This window comes from Delphinus delphis, chromosome 3, assembly GCF_949987515.2.
Source record: "Delphinus delphis chromosome 3, mDelDel1.2, whole genome shotgun sequence".
Lineage (NCBI taxonomy): Eukaryota > Metazoa > Chordata > Mammalia > Artiodactyla > Delphinidae > Delphinus > Delphinus delphis.
The window spans coordinates 7,415,216-7,439,009 of NC_082685.1; the positions used below are offsets into that span (position 1 = coordinate 7,415,216).

The 23,794-nt window shown below is 52.1% G+C and overlaps 1 protein-coding gene across 4 annotated transcripts in view; it reads left to right on the top strand.

The window, feature by feature from the left end:
• Positions 1-11,955: 11,955 nt before the first annotated feature.
• The window catches only part of EVI5L (ecotropic viral integration site 5 like), a 29,969-nt gene continuing 18,130 nt past the window's right edge, over positions 11,956-23,794 (top strand). For 3 of the 4 annotated variants that reach the window (XM_060007615.1, XM_060007617.1, XM_060007618.1), the window contains exons 1-2: positions 11,956-12,114; positions 23,326-23,509. In XM_060007615.1, coding sequence (XP_059863598.1) covers positions 23,373-23,509 — 137 coding nt within the window. In that variant the 5' untranslated portion in view covers positions 11,956-12,114; positions 23,326-23,372. The remainder of the gene's footprint in view (positions 12,115-23,325; positions 23,510-23,794) is intronic. The other variant, XM_060007616.1, reaches the window with a different exon arrangement.

The window sequence follows — 23,794 nt, forward strand, 5'->3', positions numbered from 1 at the left end:
AAAGAAAGAAAGAAAGGAGGAGGGGGACTTCCCTGGCAATCTAGTGGTTAAGACTCCGTGCTTCCCATGCAGGGGGCGAGGGTTCGATCCCTGGTCAGGGAAGTAGATCCCACATGCCGCCTGCCCAGCACGGCCAAAAAAATAAAAGAAGAAGAAGGAAAAAAAAGAAAGGAGGAGGGAAAGAACTTTTATCGGGCATCTGTTTGGTGCCAAGAGACCCGACTTTTCTCATGACAGCCCTGTGCAGTGGGTTTGTATCATCGACGGGATGTTTGTGTCCCACTCGGCCACATTCCTATCTTGAAACCTAATCCCTAAGGGGATGATATTCTGAAGTGGGCATTTGGGAAGTGATTACCTCGTGAATGGCATTAGTGCTCTTATAAAAGAGACCCCAGAGACGTCTCTCACCCCTTCTGCCATGTGAAGACACAGCCAGAAGATGGTCTTCTGTGAATCAGGAGGCGGGTCCTCACCAGACACCAAATCTCCACACACGTTGATCTTAGACTTCCAGCCTCCAGAACTGTGAGAAATAAATGTTGGTTGTTTAAGCCCCCCTGTCTATGGCATTGCGTTATCGCAGCCTGAAAGGACTAAGACGCTCTGTGTCCCCATTTCACATATGGGGAAAACTGAGGCTCAGGGGTTGATGAGACACGCTCACGGCCTCACAACTGGAGGCAGATCTGGGGAGGTGGTGGCTTTCCCACCTCCAGAGACACATCAACAGAGCTGGAACACCAACCCCTCAGGAAGATGAAACAAGATACTTTCTCTTGGATGGGCTGTTCCTACTACTGTTCTTTATAAACCCCTCCGCCTGGTGTTCAATACTTCATGGTTGGATCCTGGACCGGCCATCCCATTTTTCCTCCTGGGGCTCTAAAGTCCTGCTGAAAAACTTTCAGTTCCTCTAGGAAGGAAGCCACATTCTCTTTCACTTCCTGACCTTTGCACGTGTGGATCACTTGAACTGAAAGCACCCTTTCTCCTACCACCCTGTTCCATCTCCTCTCAAACAACTCATCCTTCAGCACGTAACCTTTCCCCTAGAATGTGACCGTCAGAAAGCTCTGGAGTATTTTCCAACATCACCAAGCCACTCTCTCAGTCTCACCCGACTCTGACCGGATGTCCTACAGATTGAACGCAGTCCTGACACTATCCACCTGGAGACAGCATCAGATCTGTTAAAAAAAAAAAAAAAAAAAAAAAGCAACTGTGTACATGTTAAAGATCTTATTGGCTTTATTCAATGATTCAAGAATTGGGCAGCATCCAGTCTAGCAGATAGAAAGGAGCCCTGAAGAGCTGTACAAAGCTAGAGGTTTCTTGGTTTGGGGTTTTTTTGTTTTTTATTTTCTATCTTTTGGCCGCACCACACGGCATGCAGGATCTTAGTTCCCCAATCAGGGATCGAACCCATGCCCCCTGCAATGGAAGCGCATGCGGTCTCTTAACCACTGCACCGCCAGGGAAGTCCCAAGCTAGAGGTTTTATATAGGCAGAAGGGAGTAGGATCAAGGAAGTGGTACCGGCAAAAAAGTGGCTGGGTCATTGTAAGATTATTTTCCTGCAGGGGATGGCAGGGGTCTATCAGACGATTCCTTATTGGCTGGTTTAAGATTCCATTTCTGAGAGAGCTCTAACTGTCGTTAAGCCTGAGTTTGGTGATGTGAGACTCACTATAAGTGACTCCATTTTGGCTCTGTTTTCTTGCTTTTAACAGATCCCACAGGTTAAGGGGTCAGTCCCACAAAACTGTCCTCAACTTCAGACACCAAGTGTAGATCCAGGCCATGTGTACTTCTGACCCACCCACTACAAATCAGGGTTTCCCATGACTCCTTCCTCAAGTCTGATAATTTGTTAGAACTCACAAATCTTAGGGAAACATTTACTTACCAAAACATTTACTGGTTTGTTATAAAGGATATTATAAAGGAGACAGATGAGCAACCAGATGGAGTACATAAGGCAAGGTCCAGAAGAATCCTGCATGGAGGAGCTTCTGTCCCGGTGGAACTGGTGTGCGCCACCCTTACCAACCACGAAGCTCATCAGATCTCAACAAATGTCTGGTAAACAGATGAGATGAGTGAGGAAATACTGTCTCACTCCATTGCCTAGTTCATCTTCTGTACCACACAGACATATGTAGCTGCCCAGTCCTACATTCCCGCCTGGATTCTCATCTCTCTCTTCCACCGACAAATCGCATCATCTTTTAATACCACCTCCCCCAGGAAGTCTTCCTTGCCTACCCACGTGGAGCCCCCTCCCAAACGAGTTGAGCTGCACAGACTCTGTCTACCTTATAAACTTTGATCTGACAGCAGAAGGATTTCCCCAAAGATCTGCCCCAGGTTATACCCCACCTTCCTCCCTGATTCTCAGACAAGTGCCACCTGCTGCTTTAGAGGTGTCATTGAAATGGGACCCAGGCTGGGCTGGCCTCACAGAAACCTGCCAGCACCAGAATTCCAGAACCTCAGCTAACATACACAGACCAGGAGGAGACCACTGTGGGCTGTGGGCAGGAATCAGGCAATGGACAGCCTACTGTGTTTCTCACCAGGCTGGACAGCACCACCCAGTGGTCAAGGAGGCTTCAACACAGGTTTACAGAACAGATACCTTCCTGCCTCCTTGCCTTTGCATTAGCTGGTCCCTCTGCCTGGCATGCTGCCCTTCCTCCTTCTCTCAAGATTTTACCTATTCTTGAGAGTGACTTCACAGTCCTCTGGGTTTGCTCATTTCCTCACCTTGAGCCTTAGCCCCTCCTAGGCACTGCTGCCCTCCAGAGCCCCAGGAAGGAAGGTGTGCCCCATCACACATTCTGCCCTGCAGTAAAGGGTCCTGGGTCAGCTGTTGCTCCAGCCTCATAGACTCCATTCCTGGTGATGTGGATGAGTTGTGCCTCACGTCTTGGAGCAGGAAGACTTCCAGGAACAGAGGCATGCTTCATCCATCTTTGTGGAAAAACCTCTAGGTGTCACCACACTTCTTAGAAAAGGGCTGTTCTCACTCCTGCCTTCACCCCTCCCAAAACCACCAATGGCAGTATCTACTTTTCCTTTGAGAACAGCAGCAGACCCATTACTGTCTTGGCCTCACCCTTGATAAAGGTGGCCACTCCCCACTTCCTGCTTGAACCCCGCTTTCCTGGGACTCCCCTGATGGCTTCACCTGCTGGGTCTCCTCCTTCCTCCCAGCCCGCTATTGCTCCATCTCCTTCCTCTTCTTTTGCCTGACCTTGCAATTTGCCTGTCATTTATGAACCTTTGCAATCCAAATCCCCTTCTGCTGTTGGAAGGACAAGAAAGGAAGAGAACCAGGGATGGACTGATTGTCCAATTTCTCCAGGATTGCAGCCAGCCTGAGGTTGCAGAGGGCAGCAAAGTCAGAGGGAGACACCGAGACCAGAACTGAGTGAGAAACCACCCAAGATCCAACAGGTCAAAAGTGAAAGCCCAAAGTGGTTATAAATACCAAATGGCCACAAGCTAGGGTATAGGGAGACAAGGGTGAGGCTATAAAACAGTCTTGTTCTGATGTTGTTTTAGGTACTAGATCTTGAATTACTTTCCTTTCTAGTGTCTTGTATGATATTTAGTCTGCTCAGGTTTTTGTTTGTTTATTTAGTCTGCGCTGGGTCTTTTTTTTGATATAAATTTATTTATTTTATTTTTGACTCTGTTAGGTCTTCATTTCTGCGTACAGGCTTTCTCCAGTTGCGGTGAGCAGGGGCTACTCTTCATTGCGGTGTGCGGGCTTCTCATTTCGGTGGCTTCTCTTGTTGTGGAGCACGGGCTCTAGGCGTGCGGGTTTCAGTAGTTATGGCACGCAGGCTCAGTAGTTGTGGCGCATGGGCTTAGTTGCTCCGTGGCATGTGGGATCTTCCCGGATCAGGGCTCGAACCCGTGTCCCCTGCATTAGCAGGCATATTCTTAAACACTGCGCCACCAGGGAAGCCCCTGCGCTGGGTCTTAGTTGCAGCGTGCTGGATCTTTTAATTGCAGCATGCAGACTCTTAGTTGCAGCATGCATGCAGGATCTAGTTCCCCAACCAAGGACTGAACACGGGTCCCCTGCATTGGGAGCACGGAGTCTTACCCACTGGACTTCCATGGAAGCCCCAGTTGGCTCGGATTTCAAGCTTCTTCTTGGGTCCCTTTGGATATCTTGTATCGCTCTGTGATCTATCTCCAAATTGTTCACTGATTTGCTTGTTTCACCTCTGGCTCCCCTACATAGAAGTTATCTGTTTCTATATAACAAATTGCCACAAACTGAATGGATTAAAACAACACACATTTGTTATCCCAGGTTTTTGCAGGTCAGGAATCTAGCCATGACTTAGTGGATCGTTTGCCTGGGATCTCTCTTGAGGCTGCAATTAGGGGGATGGCCAGGAGGACTAGGGTTTCATCTGAAAGTTGGATAGGGGAAGGATTCACTTCTAACCTCACTCATGTGGGTTTGGGTCAGATTTGCTTCCTGTGGGATGTTGGACTGAGTCTCAGTTCCTAGCTATCTGTTGGTCAAAGGATGCCTTTAGTTATTTACCACATGAGTTTCTCCAACAAGGCAACTTCATCAAAGCCAGCAAGGAAGAGAGTGCCAGCAAGACAGGAGTCAGAATCTTTTGTAACCTAGTTTCCGAATTGGCATTTCTTCATGATGAGATATTCTACTGGAAGTAATTAGAAGCAAATTACTCTTTAGTAGAGGATTACACAAGGCCATGAATACCAAGAGGTAGGGACCATTTTAGAAACGGCTTACCATATCCCACCAGATTATAATTCTGTTAGTGCTGGGACCCTTTTGTTCACATTAACTATCATGTCTCCAGTGTTTTCGAGTGAATGGCATATAGTAGATGCTCAATTAATATCTGTAAAATGAGAGACTAAATGGAGTAAGCTGTATAGTCTAAGAGTAGAATAGCTAAGGAGTGCTTCAATATTTCTTTTATTATGTTCACGGGTTGTTGAAACTAATCAAGGAGCAGTGGGATGGGTGGAATTGTCATGGCAGGTAAAACCAAGGGCAGTGGACTGTAGGGTGAACACAGACAGGGAGAAGTCATTGCACTACAGAAGCCATGGGTCTTCTCATTTACATCACCTTGCAGGGCTCCAGGAAGTGATCAGCAGATATTAGGCTTGGTGAGTGCTATGTACCTGCCAAGATGTATCAGTTAGCATTTGCTGCATAACAAACTTCCCCTCTCCACAAATTAATGATTCAAAATAAAAACTAGGGCTTCCCTGGTGGTGCAGTGGTTGAGAGTCCGCCTGGTGATGCAGGGGACATGGGTTCATGCCCCGGTTAGGGAAGATCCCACATGCCGTGGAGCAGCTGGGCCCGTGAGCCATCGCCGCTGAGCCTGTGCGTCCGGAGCCTGTGCTCCGCAACAGGAGAGGCCACAACAGTAAGAGGCCCACGTACCACAAAATAAATAAATAAAAAGAAAAGCTATTTAGTTCATAATTGTGTGGTTCAGAAATTTGAGTCTGGCTCTGTTGTAAAGTTCTGCTGAGCACAGGTGAGCTCATTCACGAATCTGTGGTCAGCTGGTGGGTCGATTAAGTCTGGCTACTTAGCCAGTGCAGTTTTACAAGATAAGTGAAAATACTTTGACAATGCTCGCATCAAGAGAGGAGGTCTTGATCCCCCTGAATCTGGGTGGGCTTGGACTGCTTCAACGAACAGAGTATAGCAGAAACAATATTATATGAGCTCCAACACTAGATCATAAAAGACCATGCAAGCTGCTTCCTTGTTTGCTGGAAGACTCACTCCCAGAGACTTGAGACGTCATGTAAGGAGTCCAACTACCCTGAAGCTGCCATGCTAGAGATGCCATGTGGAGGGACTACATGGAGACACCCTGAGACTACAGAAAAAAAGAGGGATTTCCCCGCCCCCAAGAGACCCCAATCATTTGAGTGATCCAGCCCAGAAACCAGACATGTGAATAGAAATGCCAGCTCCCAGCCACTCTAGGCACCCCCCAGCCCTTCAAGTCTTCTCAGCTTAAGTCCTAGATGCCATGGAGCAGAACAAGCCATCCTGTTGTGCCCTGTCCAGGCTCCTGACCCACAGAACCCATGAATATATTTTAAATGGTTGCTATTTTATGTTACACAGCAATAGAAAATGGGAACAGATGGACTTACTCATGGCTGGAGGTTGATTGGTTGGTGATTGAGGCCGCAGGGGTGACTGAGTCACGTGCCTCTCATCACCCAGGTTACTGGGCTAAATGGCAGGGTAGGCAGCTCTCTCATCAACCCCCAACAGAAACATCAAAAAACAAGCAGAGGGGCTTCCCTGGTGGCTCAGTGGTTAAGAATCCGCCTGCCAATGCAGGGGACACGGGTTCGATCCCTGGTCCGGGAAGATCCCACATGGCATGGAGCAACTAAGCCCGTGCGCCACAACTACTGAGCCTGCGCTCTAGAGCCCATGAGCCACAACTACTAATGCCCACGTGCCACAACTACTGAAGCTGCGTGCCTAGAGCCCGTGCTCCGCAACAAGAGAAGCCACCACAATGAGAAGCCTGCGCACCGCGATGAAGAGTAGCCCCCGCTCGCCGCAACTAGAGAAAAGCCCACGCGTGGCAACAAAGACCGAATGCAGCCAAAAATAAAATAAATATTTAAAAAAAAAAAAAAAAAAAAACAAGCAGAAACTGTCATAACCAAATTTCTCAACAGTCAAAGGTTTATAGCAACCCTACCCAGTAAAGAGTTTAAGGTATGATCGCAATGGTGTTCAAAGAACTAAGGAGGAAAATGGATGAACAGAGTGAGAAGTTAGGCTTTTTTTTTTTTTTAAGCTGTGCCACACAGCTTACAGGATCTTAGTTCCCTGACCAGGGATTGAACCTGAGCCTTCAGCAGTGAAAGCGCAGAGTCCTAACCACTGGACTGCCAGGGAATTCCCAGAAGTTAGGTATTAAAAAAACAAAAGTTGGAAAATATAAAGAAAAAACAAAGAGAGCTGAAGAGTACAATAACTGAAATTAAAAATACACTTGAGGGGCCTTCCCTGGTGGCGCAGTGGTTGAGAGTCCGCCTGCCGATGCAGGGGACACGGGTTCGTGCCCCGGTCCAGGAAGATCCCACATGCCGCGGAGCGGCTGGGCCCGTGAGCCATGGCCACTGAGCCTGCGCGTCTGGAGCCTGTGCTCCGCAACGTGAGAGGCCACAACAGTGAGAGGCCCACGTACCGCAAAAAAAAAAAAAAAAAAAATACACTTGAGGGACTTCCCTGGTGGTCCAAGGGTTAAGACTCCGCACTCCTAATGCAGGGGGTCGGGGTTCGATCTCTGGTCATGGAACTAGATCCCATATGCCACAACCAAAAGATCCTGCACACCGCAACGAAGATCCTGCGTGCCGCAAATAAGACCCAGGGCAGCCAAATAAATAAATATTTTTTTAAATACACTTGAAGGAATCAACAGTAGATTAGACGATACAGAAGAATGGATCGGTGAACTGGAAGAAAGAATAGCGGAAATCACTCAAGCTGAACAGAAAAAAAGAAAAAAGAATTTTTAAAAATGAGGACAGTTTAAGAGACCTCTGGAACAACATCAAGCATGCTGACATTCACATTATAGGGGTCCCAGAAGGAGATGAGAGAGAGAGAAAGGGGCGGAGAACATATTCGAAGACATAATAGCTGAAAACTTCCCTAACCTGGGAAAGGAAACAAACATCCAGGTCCAGGAATCACAGAGAGTCCCAATCAGGATCAACCCAAAGAGGACCATAACAAGACATGTTGTAATTAAGATGGCAAAGATTAAAGATAAAGGGAGAATATTAAAAGCAGCAATAGAAAAGCAAGATGTTATGTACAAGAGAACTCCCATAAGGCTATCAGCTGACTCTTCAGCAGAAACTCTGCAGGTCAGAAGAGAGTGGCATGATATATTGTAAGCGATGAAATGGAAAAACCTACAACCAAGAATACTCTACCCGGCAAGGTTCTCATTCACATTTGAAGGACAGATCAAAAGTTTTACAGACAAGCAAAACTAAAAAGACTTCAGCACCACCAAACCAGCTTTACAAGAAATGTTAAAGGGACTTCTCTAAGCAGAAAAGACCATAACTAAAACTGTGAAATTATGAAAGGAAAAATCTCATTGTTAAAGGCAAATATACAGTAAAGGTAGTAGATCAACCATTTAGAAAGCTAGTAGGGGGTTTCCCTGGTGGCGCAGTGGTTAAGAATCCGCCTGCCAATGCAGGGGACACGGGTTCAAGCCCTGGCCCGGGAAGATCCCACATGCCGCGGAGAAACTAAGCTGGTGCACCGCAAAAAAAAAAAAAAAAAAGGCAAATGTTAGGTTCTATATATTTTACCACAATTAAAAATTCTCCAAAAAAAAAAAAAAAAAGAGCAGAAGCTGCTAAGCCTCTTAAGATCTGGGCTCAGAACTAGCCCAGCATCACTTCTGATGCATTTTGTTGGTCAGAATAAGTGATAAAGCCAGCTCAAATTCAAGTGATGGGGAAACAGACTCTACTTCTTTATAGGAGGAGCTACATATATTGTCCCCTTTTTCGCTCTTTATAAGACAGTATCAAGTCTGAGACCATATTAGTCAATATTCCCAACAAACAAATTTTGAGTCCAAAGCTTAGTCCAGAAAAAAAATTTTGATTGTGCGAAAACTTATCTGCTAAATACTGAGAAGAGTCTTTTAATAAATTTAAATATGCAAAATCTGACTCTGAAGAAATGACAACCACCCCCCCCAAAAAAAAATCACAGAGGTAGAATTGACAGCTGGTAAAAACTGGACAAAAGGAGTCCAATTAATGAATCAAATGTTTACTGCAAAAATCACATGGAAAAAAATGTTCCTGATAAAAATGATTTCAATCAAGTAAAAATGAACACTGAAAAAAAATTGGGAACGGTTTAAGTGCACTGAATAGCAAAGTGATCCAGCAATCTAATTGGCTAGATTCAGCTTAGGATTCAAAAGTCTTTTCCAACAGAAATGTGTTGGATTTTTTTTTCCCACTGTGCTTATAAAAATGGAATCAAAGCATCCCCAGAATAAAACCATCCTTTGTGTGAATACGGCAGAGTAAGGATGAGAGGGTCAGATGCCCTGTGCATCTTCCTAGTGTTTAACTTTATTCCCCAGACACCAGATGCCACTTATCTCCTAGGCAAGGTCCCAGAAACGATCTGGTCATGACCTCTATCTGGGTGGCCTTGGACCCCACCCAGGTTTGTGCCTCTGCAGACCCCTCTGTCCCCCACCTCCTGTACCAGTCCAGGTTCTCCTGTTCCTTGGAAATTGTGGGTCACACCAAACTGTTCTTTTCTGAAGGCAAACTCCAAGATTTGTCCTTTATGACGGCTCCTCACTCCTCCGCATGAGGGACCATGGGCAGCCAGCTCAGAGATTGTCCTTTGGTGACTACTTGACCCTCACCACATCCTGGTGTCACTCTTGCCCTCCTGACTTCCTGCATCCTATCTCTAACATGCCCATAGGGGTCCTCCCCCCGCCTCCCAAGTCCACCCAGGAATCAGAGGACAATGTCTAAGATTCTCTTCAGCTTCATACTCTGCAAATCCAAGGTCACCTTGGATTTGTCAAGGACTATGAAATGGCCAGTACATAAGCTTTAAAAGAAAGAAGGCAAATAGGGACTTCCCTGGTGGTCCAGTGGTTAAGACTCCACCCTTCCACTGCAATAGGGCATGGGTTCGATCCCTGGCCTGGGAACTAAGATCCCACCAAAAAAAAAAAAAGGGAGGGGGAGGCAAAGATATGCTTTTCTTTTCTTTATTTTTGGCCCTGCGGCACGTGGGATCTTAGTTCCCCAACCAGGAATGGAACCTGGGCCCTCGGCAGTGAAAGCATGGAGTCCTAACCACTGGACAGCCAGGGAATCAAAGTTATGTTCTTTTTTATATATATATAATTTCATTTTTTTATTTTTGGCTGCATTGGGTCTTTGTTGCTGTGCGTGGGCTTTCTCTAGTTGCGGCGAGCAGGGGCTACTCTTCCTTACGGTGCACGTGCTTCTCATTGCAGTGGCTTCTCTAGTTGCAGAGCATGGGCTTTAGGCACGTGGGCTTCAGCAGTTGTGGCACACAGGCTTAGTTGCTCCGCGGCATGTGGGATCTTCCCGGACCAGGGCTCAAACCCATGTCCCCTGCACTGACAGGCAGATTCTTAACCACTGCACCACCAGGAAAGTCACAAAGATACGTTCTTTTTTAAAGAATGGGGTATGGGGGTATATGGGCGTGTGGGGGAGAAGGAATTCATTATAACTATTTTTACCACAGAGTTTTTAGAAATACGCTTGGAAGCTTTTCTTAACAGTTCCAAAATTTTAATAGATGCAATGTACAATAGATAGTAAGAGAGAGGGAAGACACAGAGAAGGATTATAGACAGCGGCAGAGAGGGTGTAGACAGATTCAGAGTAGAGACAGAGACAAAGAGAGAACAGACAGAGGCAAAATGTAGATGGGACAGAGTGTAGACAGGCAGAGACGGATGGACAGGGGCAGAAAGCGTGGCTGTATGGCATTCACCACTCCCAAAACCAGAAGGAGCCCCCTACCTACTATTTAGAAGGTGGAGATCTCAAACCTCAGAAGGTCCTGACACTCCCCACTCTGGGTGCCAGCCTTCCCCGTTTCCATTTCTGTCTCTCCATTTTGAACTTACGATGTCACCCACTCTTCTGTGACAGGGTCCTTCCCTGCCCCACTCCCCTCCAGGGCCCACCCCTGCATCTTGGGGCGGAAACTTGTCCTTTTCTCTAAGTCTTGCCCCCTATCCATAACTGCCTCTACATCTCCCTCCCCAGCCTGAGCGATACCCCCACCCTTCCCTTCCCTGTTAATAACCTTGGGCCCGCCATTCATTCACTCATCAAACATTTATAAGCAGTTCCCATGTGCTGGGCCCCTGCTCAGCAATGCCGGGGAACCCTTGACCTAGGCCCTGCCTTCCCCCGCCCCCATCTATTTAGGAGGGGTGGGGGATGGGAGGGCCATGTAAGCAGTGATAACAGCGTGCTCTGAGTTTGATGGGGGAACATAAGACACTGTCAGCCTCAGACAAGATACCTAACCCGGCCTAGACTAGAGAATGCGACAGGCCTGAGTCTCCGGTGTGACACCCCGACCACCCAAAGCCCCGCCCTCAGCACAGAGCCGGGCTCAGAGAAGACGTGGTTCCGCAGCCTAAGGGATTTCTGGCAACGCCCCTTCTCAGACCCAACCCATTAGCCTCTACCTGATCTGCCCCCGCCCCATCACTGATCTAGGCCACGCCCTTCTCAGCCCCTCCCGTACTTCATTCACTCCACCAGGCCTCAAGCCCCACCGCCCGGGAGGCTAACCTCACATGATCTCGTTGGCCAGAGAGCGTCACTTCACCGCCCTCCTTCAGTGTCATTGGCTCTCTAGGTGTCAATCTTCTTTATAGAGGCCCAAGAGTTACCATGGCCGAGGTTTGAGGGGCAGATAATAATGGCCGTCCCAGGAAGTCTCGTTATTGGGCAAAAAGCCCGGCTCTGGGCGGGGCTTAGAGCCAAACGCTGGCCTGCCTCTGTCTGGGGTTCCTCAGGGACGCAGCCTTCCCTCAGAGACACACCCCCTCTCTCCTTCCTATTGGTCCTTCCAAGTGTTGATCAACAGGATTCCACATTCCGATAGGCAAAACACCCCGTCCTTCACTGCTTCCCTAATTTCAATTCGCTTCTCTCCTTAAAGGCGGCAACCTTCTGGCCGTAGCCAGGGCCCTCGCCCTCCTTACGGAGTGACCATGGATTGGCCAGACACCCCGTCACTCCTGGCCAGTGGGCGGAGCCATAGCGCCTGGGGGCGGTGAATTGGCTGACTGGGCCTCGGGGGCGGGGCAGCGGCTCCTGTCAGCGGGTGAAATGGCAGCGACAGAGCCGGCGGCGGCCGCGGTCCCGGGGGGCGGCTGAGGGGGCCGGGCCGGGCTGCGGGGCGAGCGACGCGGCGGGGCCCGGGACGGCGGCGCGGCCCGGGACGGCGAGGCTCGGCATGGCTATGGCAGCGCGCTCTTCGCAGGTAGGTAGGCGGTGCGGGCCGGGCCTCCCGGGCGCCTTCTCAGGCCCGCGACTCCGCGCTGCGGCCCACGGGGGCCGGGCAAGACTGGGACTCGGGCCCCCTCGCCCCGGACCCCGCGCCGGGAGCCCTCGGCACTCCCAGCACGGACCCTGGCCGTCAGCCTCGGGCCCTGGCCCCTGCCCATCCTCGTTCCGACGCTTCCCGACCCCTCAGGGCCCCTCCCACGACTCCTCCGGGCGCCCTCCGCCCCCACGCCGCCCCCTCCCCGGGAGGGCCCCTCAGGCCCGTGACCCCCGCTCACCCTCTTTACTGACCCTCAGGACCCCTTCCCGGACCCTTCAGGGCTCCCCCAGTCCCCACCCCGCAGACCCGGCCCCTACGAGCGCCCCCGCAAGCCCAGGACGTCCGCCCTCTCTCTGTCCCGATCCCTCAAGACCCCTTTCATCTGTAGACCCCTTGCCACACCATCCCTCCCCTCACTTCACATCCTATCTCTGGGCCCAGACCTGCCCCCGCCCCCAAGGATACCCGTCTTAGAGCCATACCCCTCCCTTCTGACCGCACAGGACCCCTCCCCAGCCTCTGTAAATCCGGATTCCTGCCCGCAGGCCTCACCTCGGCCTGCTGGGCCATCTCCCACCCCCAGCAGCCCCATGCCCAAGGGCACCCCTGAAAGCCACTCCTCAGGGTCATCATCGCACACACTCCCTGATCCTGACCCGTCTTGATCCCTACTTCCTGAAAATCCACCCTCACCTCATGCTCAGGACCTCCCAACAGATGTTCTGAACCCCACTCCTCACCTAAGGGACACCCACCTCTGTGAGGGCCCCACTCACATGCACACACACACACACATCCGGGAGGCAACAGAGCAAAACCCATGAACCCCCAACAACTCATACTGATAGACACCCTGGGCCCCTCACACACATTCAGGAGCCCTTCACACACGCACGGACAGACACTTGGATCCCCAGCACACGCAGAAAAACTTAAGACCTCCAACACAGGGCCAGGCAGTTGGGACCTGCCCCCGTCAACGCGCGCGCACGCGCGCACACACACACACACACACACACACACACACACACACATACAGGGCTCCTCAGCACTTTGGCACCCCTCCTTGGAATTCACCTGCCCAGGTCCTCCTGGAGGACCCTGCAGCTCCCAGCTCAGGCAGAGACTCAGAGACATGAGCTACCTGCCCGGCCCCAGGCAGCCAGCCTTCCCATCCACACCAGCCTCCCTGAGCCTGTGCCCCTATTGGGGCCCTGGAGGTGGCGGGGTGACCCAGAATCTCCCAGCACCCCTTGGACACCTGCCCCAGGCCTCTTCCCCTTTATTCATCTCCCTCGCTTTACCCTTCTTCAAAGGGAAGGATGCTCCCTCTCTCGCCTACACCAGTCTCCCCAAAAGAACCACTGGCTGCCCCCTGATTTCTGCCACCCCTGGCAGAGGGGTAGGGGTACCGCCTGCTCCTGGCCCTGGTCCTGAAGCCTGACCAGACTGGTAGGACCAGCATCCTGACCCCACCACGCCCGCTGGCCTCAGATGGCAGGAGCAGCCCCTGACAGCCCCGAGAACTCTTTCACCCACGACCGGCATGTCATGCCAAAATGAAACAGCTTCCTTCGATCCTGGCATTTGAGACCCAGTGGGGCTGGGTTTGGGCCTGCCAGAAGCAGACAGCTCTTTGTTAAGGAATATTTTCAGAAGGGAAAAATGTGCTGAAGAGGCTCGGGTGGAACACGAGTGAGGAGTCGGCTTGGTTTTTTTCCCCTCAGCCGGGCTGGGATGGATCTGGGGGACCCATGTCATCGTGTCTTTCCAGGTGTACTGGCTCTTCCCGCCCTACAGCCCACATCCTCGGGTCCAACCTGTGTGTTCCCTTGGGCTTCTGTGGTCGACTGCAGGTGGTTTGGTTTGACTGCAGGTTGGGATGAGGCAAGTCAAAGAGGAGGGCAGATCACAGAACTGGCGAGACAGGGCAGCCAGGACCGCAGGGACTGCGAAGGAGCCCCAGGTCCTGCCTGAGGGGAATCCAGATCAGGCCGGCGCTGCCTGTCTGACATAAGCACGCCTGGAAAGCCCCAGAGGAGCAAGCCCAGGCTTCCTTGTGGATATTTACCAGCGGATTCTGGATGGCTCTGGGGAAAAGCGCATCTAGCCTTGGGGCCTCGACTTACCCATCTAGAAAATGGGGAGAGAAATCCCGAAACCAGGACTTTGTACTGCAGGGGAGCCAGAGGGGTTAGGATGTGGCCCTGAATGTCCCCTGGGCACCAGGTGGAAGGGGTCAGTGGGGTCCAGGAGGGCAGTCACCCACCTGTGGGTGCTGGCAGAGTCACTGGGCATCCTGGGCCCCTGGTTGGAATTAGCTGATGCCTCAGTGGATAATGACTGTCTTTCCATGGCTGAGCCAGTTTACATCAGGGCTAAGAGACAGTTGGTTGTGGGATTTGTGGCCCCACAGGGACCTCCTGGGGGGCAGAGGGCAGTCGGGTGCCTGCTTGCTGGCAGTGCCCACACCCCACGTAGACCTCTGACGCAGGGCGGGGAGAGGTTTGTTCTGCCCACGTGCTGAAGGGAGGACTGAACGAGGAGACTTCTGAAGGTCACGAGGCACACAGGAAACAAACTCCACGGCCTCCCCAGGGGGGACTTTGTGCAGATGCAGTGGGCTCAGAAGCCTCCCCGGGATAGACTGTGGACTCCTTAGGAAAACACGGGAAGGTTCCCGGGAAGGGCTGGTGAAAGACATCAGTGCCCTTTACCCTAGACTGGGGGGCGGGGGCCGGGTCTTTGTGCATGTGCTTTTGATGGGTGCAGGGGGAACGGAGGATTGTGCTCTAGTTTCCTCTTGCAGAATATGGGTGCTGGTTGTTCCGGATGAGGCCTCCACCACGTACTGGGAATCGAGTCAGGGGCTGGGGTGTGAAGGAGCGTCAGGGGTGGCTCCTGCCCTGCATCTAAAGACCCTCTCCACGTCAGCAGGCAAGAGCTGAAACCAGGAACGCACACTGATCAGGCCGTGCTGCGCACCAGGCCCTGTATCAAGCCCCATTGATATACTATCTCATTTAATCCCCCCAAACCACCCGGAGGAACCAGCATTCCAGCCCGTGCCCGTACCATCCCATCCTGTGTGGAAGCAGGAGACAGATTAACGGACAGCATGCTGTGGAGCAGAGAAAAGGGCCCGGTGCATCCCCAGGGCATCAGGGAAGGTGGAGCAGAGATGATATACGAGTTGGGAGAGGAGCTCTCTGGGCAGGCATGGCACGGAGGGGTGTTCCAGGCAGCCTAAGTGCTTGGAAGAGGCCCAGGCGGCAGGAGCAAGCATGGTGCACGCAGGGGAGCGTGCCTTGTTTGGTGGGTTTCATCCTATAGGCCTTTGTGTCCCAAATGCCATCCAAGGGGCACACACCATGGGACACTCCCTGGTCAAAGGGACCAGTATTTGAGGGCTTCCCTGGTGGCGCAGTGGTTGAGAGTCTGCCTGCCGATGTAGGGGACACGGGTTCGTGCCCCGGTCCAGGAGGATCCCACATGCCACGGAGCGGCTGGGCCTGTGAGCCATGGCCGCTGAGCCTGCGCGTTTGGAGCCTGTGCTCCGCAACGGGAGAGGCCACGACAGTGAGAGGCCCGCGTACCGCAAAAAAAAAAGAGACCAGTATTTGGAATTGAACTTGGAAAGGCAGCAAACCACCCCACCCCACCCCTCCCCGCCCAGGGACGTCTGCTGCACACATGTTCTAGAAGCCAAACAGAGGGCAAGAGGGAGGTTACTTAGGAGAACTAACAACTCACCGGGGCTGGGGAAGAGATTGATCCCTTCCAGGGAAATTTCAAGAGCCCCACTGGCACTTTTCTTTGATTTCTCAGCGCACCGTGATGTGTTTGTGAGATTGTTCTTTGTTGTTGTTGTTGTTTTTTATCTTTTGGCCACGCCACGCGGCCTGTGGGATCTTAGTTCCCCAACCGAGGACGGAACCCGTGCCCCCTGCATTGGAAGCATGGAGTCTTAACCACTGGATCGCCAGGGAAGTCCCTGTGAGATTGTTTCATTGAGGGCTATCTCCCAGCCCAAGAGTCCCACGAGGGCAGGGCACGTCTCTGTCTATTCATGGTTGAGTCCTAGGCGAGAACAGGGCACATAGCAGATGCTCAGTAGACACTTGGTTGATTTTAGGAGCTGACAGCCCTCCCTACTCACCCACTTCTGAAAGAGGGCCTGGATCTCTTCTGTAGAAAGAGGTCAGATCCATCTGCTTGGAGAGCCCCCAAAGGCAGGGCCTACCCACCTCACCCTGGGCCCTGGCCCAGCCAGCCTTTGCAGCAGGAAAGATACCATCTTGGCTTTGAAGAGCCGAGATCCTTTACAAGATGCCACTTCTCTTATCCACCTGTCCCTGGAAGGCTTATGAGGGCTTTAAATTGTTTCCTTTGTCATTCTCAGGGATACTGAAATATAGAGAAATCAGGGATTTGCCAGGAAGGAACCTGTGATGGTGGCAGAAAGTAGCTGCTGACATGCAAGGTAGTAAACTTTTTTTTTAGGTCAGAAGGGATTCCACAGGTCCTAGGTCAGAAGGGATTCCACAGGTCCTAAGGGATTCCACAGGTCCTTCCACAGCTGATTTTAGCCTGAAGGTACTTGCTGCTGCTGCTGTTACTACCAATAACAATGATTTTAGTTTTATTGCGTTTAATATTTAAACAGGGCCGCCACATAAGGGGTGGGCCTGCTGAGGAGGGGAAGTTTGTTTATTCAGTCCACAAATACCAGATGCCTAATGGTACACTAGACTCTGGGGATCCACTAGTGGGCTAGCCAGCCCCTGCCCTCATGGAACTTTCTACCCAGGGGGAGATAATTATCATGGGCCAGCTCCTGAACTAAGTACTTGACAGGCTTTAGCTCATCTACTCCTCCCAACAAAACCTGTGAGGTCGGTACTATCATCAGCCCTGTTTTCAGATGAGGAAACTGAGACAAAGCACATTGTACCCAGATCAGAAAGATAGAAAAGTAGGTGAGGAGGGATTTGAACCCAGGCTGCTGGCCCTGAAGTCCTCCCGGGAGGCCAAGAGATCTGGGATCATTTATCCACACATACAGCCATGGAGGAAGGTACCTGGATGTGGAAACATCACAAGTGGCACGGAGGGGCGGCTAGAACTGGGGACAAGAGGAGGGCCGGCAGTGACTGCTGAATTCCAGCAGTCGTTCTTGTTACCTGAGGGGCAGCTCGCCCATCAAATGCCCACCCCATGGCCAAGGAAAAGACCCGGAGACGTCAGGCCGTCTCCCCAGGAGTCGGGGTGGTCTGAGTGGCCCAGCTGATAGTCTGTCTGGGCAGATGGGGTCACGTGGCATCTTTCAAGGCTTCAGATTTAGAAATGACTCTGGGTCCCCATAATCATTAGAGGTAGAGGATCAGAAGCTGGGCTGGTAGGGGGTGGGGTATGGAGGCGGGGTAGGTAGGAAAGCAAAATTAAAGGAGTCTTGGGGTCTTCTGCCTGCCTCTGAAAGATGGCACACACACACTCACTCACTCTCCCTGTTGAAAAAGAGTAAGTCATTTACTGAGCGCTCACTGCATTCGGTGTTTTACATAGGTTGTTTCTAAAGTCATTGAATGCAGAGTGACAGCTCAGCTGATCAACTTGGGGCAAAGGCTCTGGAGTCAGAAATCCAAGTGCAGGGAATTCCCTGATGGTCCAGTGATTAGGACTCTGCACTTTCACTGCTGAGGGCGCGGGTTCAGTCCCTGGTCGGGGAACTAAGATCCCGCAAGCCGCTCAGTGAAAATAAAATGAAATGATTTTTTTAAAATACTTTGGTCAGTACTTAAAGAAAAAAAGAAAGAGAAAAGAAATCCAAATGCAAACCTTTCTTCCTCTACGGCCTCGTCAGGAGACCCAGTGAGCAACTCTCTACTCGCTAGGGTACCTCTCACATGTTATAAAACTGTCCTTTACTTTTCTGTCTACCCTGGTACAGAATCTTTTTTTTTTTTAATTTTAAAAATAGACTTTAGTTTTCAAAACAGTTTTAGCTTTACAGAAAAATTGAGAAGATCAGGACTTCCCTGGTGGCGCAGTGGTTAAGAATCTGCCTGCCAGTGTAGGGGACACGGGTTCAAGCCTTGGTCCAGGAAGATCCCACATGCCACAGAGCAACTAAGCCTATGCTCCACAACTACTGAGCCTGCGCTCTAGAGCCTGCGAGCCACAACTACTGAGCCTGCATGCCAAGAACCTGGTCTCTGCAGCAAGAAAAGCCACCGCAATGAGAAGCCTGCACACCGCCATGAAGGGTAGCCCCCGCTCGCCGCAACTAAAGAAAGCCCACGCGCAGCAATGAAGACCCAATGCAGCCAAAAATAAATAAATAAATAGATGTAATCTCTCATCATTTCTTAAAAAAAAAAAAGAAAAATTGAGAAGATAGTACAAAGCATTCCCACAGACCCCACCCTCACAGACTAACAGCCAGTTTCCCCATATGTGTAACATCATCTGGTGAGTTTGTTATAATTAATGGACCAATATTGATACATTATTATTAACTAAAGTCCATACTTTATGCAGATCTCCTTAGTTTTTCCCTAATTTCCTTTTTCTTTCCCAGGGCCCCTTCCTGGATCCCGTAGGACATTTTGTCAAGTCTCCTGAGGCTCCTCTTATCTGGGACAGTTTTCTTAGGCTTTCCTTGTTTTTGATGACGTTGACAGTTTTGAGGAGGACTAGTCAGGGATTTTCTAAAGTGTCTCCTAATCTGGATTGGTCACATGTTTTTCTCATAGTCTTGGGGAGAAAGGCCCAGAGATGAAGTGCCCTTCTCATGTCAGCGTATCACGTGCACATGCTCTCAACATGACTTACCACTGATGGTGTTGACCTTGATCACCTGGCTGAGCAGCACAGGGGTTTTTCTCTTCCTTCATCCAGCAGACATTGATTGAGCACCTACTATTGGCCAGATGCTGCATTAGGGGCTTGGAGTAGAAAATTAAGAAGATAGGCCTTTGCCCCCAGAAGGTTCATGACCCAGTAGGGCAGGCAGGTGTGTATGGTAGGAATTGCCATAGAATGTGCCTTGGGCTGGGGTATAGGGGTAGGTATTTTTGGGGAGAGGGGAGAGAAGTGAGCCAGAACCCTGGAGGTGGTCGGGGGCAGGGTGGTTTGCCAGGAAAGAGTTCACTGAAAAAAATCATTTTCCTTCTTTTTGATGGTTGAATACCATTCCATTGTCTGGATGGACCACATTTCATTTATCCATTCATCCATCGACGTCTGGGTTGCTTCCACTTTCTGGCTATTGTGAATCGTGCTGCTGTGAACCATCATGTACAGGTGGGACTTCCCTGCAGGTCCAGTGGTTAAGACTCCATGCTTCCAATGCAGGGCGCGCTGGTTCTATCCCTGGTTGAGGAACTAAGATCCCATGTGCCGTGCAGCCCGGCCAGGAAAAGAATTTAAAAAAGAATTGTGTACAGGTTTTCCTGTGAATGTACGTTTTCCATTCTCTCAGGTAGATAACCTAGAAGCGGAATTGCTGGGTCATATTGGCAACTCTTTGTCTACCTTTTTGAGGAACTGCCAGACTGTTTTCCTCTCTACCTCATCTTTTATTCCATGTGTTTCTCTCAATCTGTAATAGAAATCACAGGTGATCATCTCTTGGTCTCTGCCCGCCCCCCACCCCTGTATGCTCTGGGTGTGCAGGGGCTGCTTCTGTCTTTGCCCAGCAGTGTTCAGCCCTCATCATGGTGCCCAGGACCTGACTGGCACTAAGGAAATACCGGTGGGTGGGCAGGCAGGTTCTATTCCTCCAATATTTCTCGACTCTCAGGTTGTACCAGGCTCAGTGCAGGTCGCAGAAGTAGCAGGGACCCAGACAGTCGTGATTCCTACCCCGGTGGTGGATCTGATTGAGCCATTCTGGAGCCAGCTGGCAATCTTGGCTGGTGCTCAGGAGAAAGGAAAAGCTGCGGACGAGGGTGTCACAATCACCGACGTGTATCTGGTCATTTAAGTCCTGAAAGTGAACTCACCGAGGGCATGAAGGGATAAGGACCAAAGCAGGGCCTGTGGAGGAAGGGGTGCCAGGCTGGGCCGAGGCAGGAGGAGCCTCAGGACCCTGGCCTCTTGGCAACTAGATGGGAGAGTACTTCAAGAAGGAGGAAGCATGACCGGCAGTGTCCAAACGCCCCTGCGAGGGAGAGGAAAAGGGAGGTGGAGGGTCCCCAGCATCTGGACCTTTCTGCCCCCCAACCCCACCCCCAGCTCACCGGCAGTCTTCTCCCACCCCTCTGGCTTGACTGGGCTTCCGAAGCCATGGGCCACCTTATAAGGGCGTGGCGGGCGGTGGTGCCAGCAGGGACGGCATTAGGTGACCCACTGCCCACTCCGCAGGAGCCAGGAACCCCCTTCGGGTGGCTGCAGTGAAGCAGAAACAAAGGGCATTCAAATGGGGCCGTTGAGAGGCTGGGACCCCAGACCTGGAGGGCCTGTGTGTGGATCTCAGAGGCCAGTGGCCCCTCAGCACTCGAGGGGACCTGGCTTGTCTCTGCGTCTCTGTGCCCATCCAGCAAGGGTAGGGCGGCCGCGTGCCCTGGGAGATGGGGGCTCATTCGCCTCGTTCCACTCCACATCCCTGTCCTTAGAACAGTACCCGGCCCTCAGATGACCCCCAGTAAGCGCCAGGGAAGGAGGGACTGAGGCAGTAAGAGTCCGGGCGCTCTGGAGAAGGGACAGGGCTGCTCACAGAGCTAGGAGGGCAGTGAGCCCATGTCCATCCGTATGTACTCGGTTCCAGGCGTGGCGAGACCTGGTCAGTGCAGGAAGCGTGCGTGTGTGTGTGTACATGTGCACGTATGGTCAAAGGGGTGTGTGGGTGTGAGATAGTGTGTGATTGTGTATCTGAGCGCGTAGGTCTGCGACTGTGTGTGAGTGTATGTCAGAGCGTGTGTGCATGTGCACGCAAGACTGTGTGAGGTGGTTTGTGAGTGTGAATGTATCTGAGTGTGTGGGGTGTAAGGTTGTGGGTAAGTGTGAGTGTGTGAGTGTGAATGTATCTGAGTGTGTGGGATGTGAGGTTGTGGGTAAGTGTGTGTGTGGATGTATCTGAGTGTGTGGGGTGTGAGGTTGTGGGTAAGTGTGAGTGTGTGAGTGTGAAGGAGTATGTGTCTCTGTGCGTGCACCAGGAGGATGGCTTCTGGGGCTGTGCAGCATTTAGAGAGTATGGGGATGAGTCAAGAGAAAGTTCCTGAGGGACCAGAAGGTTCTGCCTCTCAGACTGCAAATTTAAGCCCTGGGTATTGAATACATTTTATTTCTTGTATGAAATACACATTAATTTGTGATAAGTATCTGAGCAAACTCTGCTAGTGGATTGCCCTAGTAGTTTCTTTTAATCGGAAACCCAGAGCTGAACCATTCTCTTGGGCTCTTTGCAGGCCAGGGTTGGGGTTGGCGGGGGAAGGCAATGTGCTTCTGAGGCTGGGGTCCCCTGGGCTCAGCACAGAGACAGTGGACCCCAGCCCCAGCCCTGGCCACATGTGGTCTTTTTCTCTGAGGCCCCCACTACTCCCCAAATCCAGCTGTGCTTATGGGGCTCCAATCCTCGCCTCCACCACCTACTCCCCTCTCCCAGCTCTGAAGTTGGGAAACCTACGCAGCCTTCCCAGCCCCTCCCTGCCCAGAGAGATCCTTCCAAGTCAGCACTCCTTGTCCATGGCCCGTCTCCGCCCCAGGCCAGCCACAGACTTTACGGGACGCCCCAGAGTGGCCCCCACTGTCCCTCTCTCAGGAATGATTAACTCCTGGCTTGGTGGCGCACCGTGGCTTGGTCTTTGGGGCAGGTTGTCCCTGGCCAGCTGGGCAACAGGAGGAAAAGGTCTTCTGCTTCTGATGGGAGCCATCGTCTAGAGTTTGTACCACTCACCAAAAGCTAGAGCCCTCAGTGCCTGACAAACTCGGGGGCCCTCAGGGGCCAGAAGCAGAACCAGTAGCCTTGGGGAGCCACAGAGTCCTGGGGTGGGAGGGTTATGAGCCCCCCATGAGGTGAAAGAAAAATGGGGAGCACAAGGGAAGGAGACTAGAATCAAGTGCATGGCCAGGATCAAGTCCAGCTGACCTGTGGACCCTCAGGTGCTGGTTGGGGGCTGAGCTTGGGCTGTGGGAAGGTGCTCAGTGACCTGAGGGTGCCAGGCAGGTGCAAAATGGGCTGCTTTTGTCCTGTGACTGTCCTCCTGCTGCCTGGAGACCAGATGCCCCCTCTCCAGGAACTGGGCGAGGGCCCCTCTGTGGCTGAGCTGTCAGAGCCAGGTCAGGTGAGGTCCAAGGAGAGCCACACTTCAGACGCTGTTCCATTTGAGACCAGAGCCTTTGCTTTCGGCACAGTGCTGAGCTGGAGCCAGTGTCCCTGAGGCTCCCAGGAGGGTGGGCCTGGACCATCCCCAGGAGGAGTAGGAGAGATGGGCCGGCACCCACCTGGCACATGACAGGCCAAGAGCAGGATACTGATCAGAGCCTGTAGCTCTCACTCTGACGCCATCAGAGCACAGATTCCTAGCACTTTGACATGTCCCTGGCTTCCCAGCCCAAGGGGAGTTGACTCTTCTGGCCATTGGCAGCACCAGACAATTAACAGTAGAGAATAATTGCTTCTGGCTGTGCCAGCAGCCCACTTTGGTTGATGAGACAGGGAAGGTCAGATGCTGAGGCAGGACTCCCAGGACAGGCCACAGCTGGGGACAGGGACCAAAGCTGTCAGGAACAGCCACAAAAGCAGGGGCATCGGCACCCCCAGGGTTGCAGCAGGGACCCTGAGTGTGACGGGGAGCCTTGGCCCCTGGCCCTGCTGAAGACTCAAGGGTGTCAGCTGAGACTTGGTGTTCATGCGCAGGGACAGCAGGACAGCTCAGGCGCTGGCCGTTGCCCTCCTGATTCCATCCAGGCGCTGGACTACAAAGGCAGGGATCCCAGTAGCCAGCCCCCGGGGCAGAAGGAGCCGGCCAGGCTGTCAGCTAGACTGGGGTGCATGGGGATGAGGAGTGACCAAGTGGACAGACCAGAGATGGGAAGCCCGGGGCGAGGAACTGTCTCTGGGTGACCAGCAGGCTCACTGGTCCAGAGCCGGCAGGACAGGGTGGGCACCCTGCCCAAAGCTGACCACACGTTTCTGGTCCCCAGACAGAGCTGTGACCTGGCCCTGCTCGCAGCTGAGGAGCCTGCCCACCATGGCGAGCCCCACTCTGAGCCCCGACTCCTCGTCCCAGGAGGCCTTGTCGGCCCCCACCTGCTCCCCCACCTCTGACTCCGAGAACCTCAGCCCCGATGAGCTAGAGCTACTGGCCAAACTCGAAGAGCAGAACAGGTGAGTTGGGACCTGAGGGAAAGGGAGAGGCCCCAGGGGTATAGCCTGGGCCCCAAACAGAAGCTGCTGGTGCCACCTCACTCTCAGAGCTAGACCTGGCCCTGGGCCAAGTGACAGCTCCAACAGAGGCTTGACAAGGATGTTTGCCGTCACCTCCCACCAGACGGTTCTCCCATTCAGATGAGGAGGCCACAGTATCAGGGGGCCCAGTGGACCTGGCCTTCACTTCTCTAGCCTTTGTTGAAGGGAAGAGTAAATCCTCTGACTCTGGCGTTGGCCCTTCCC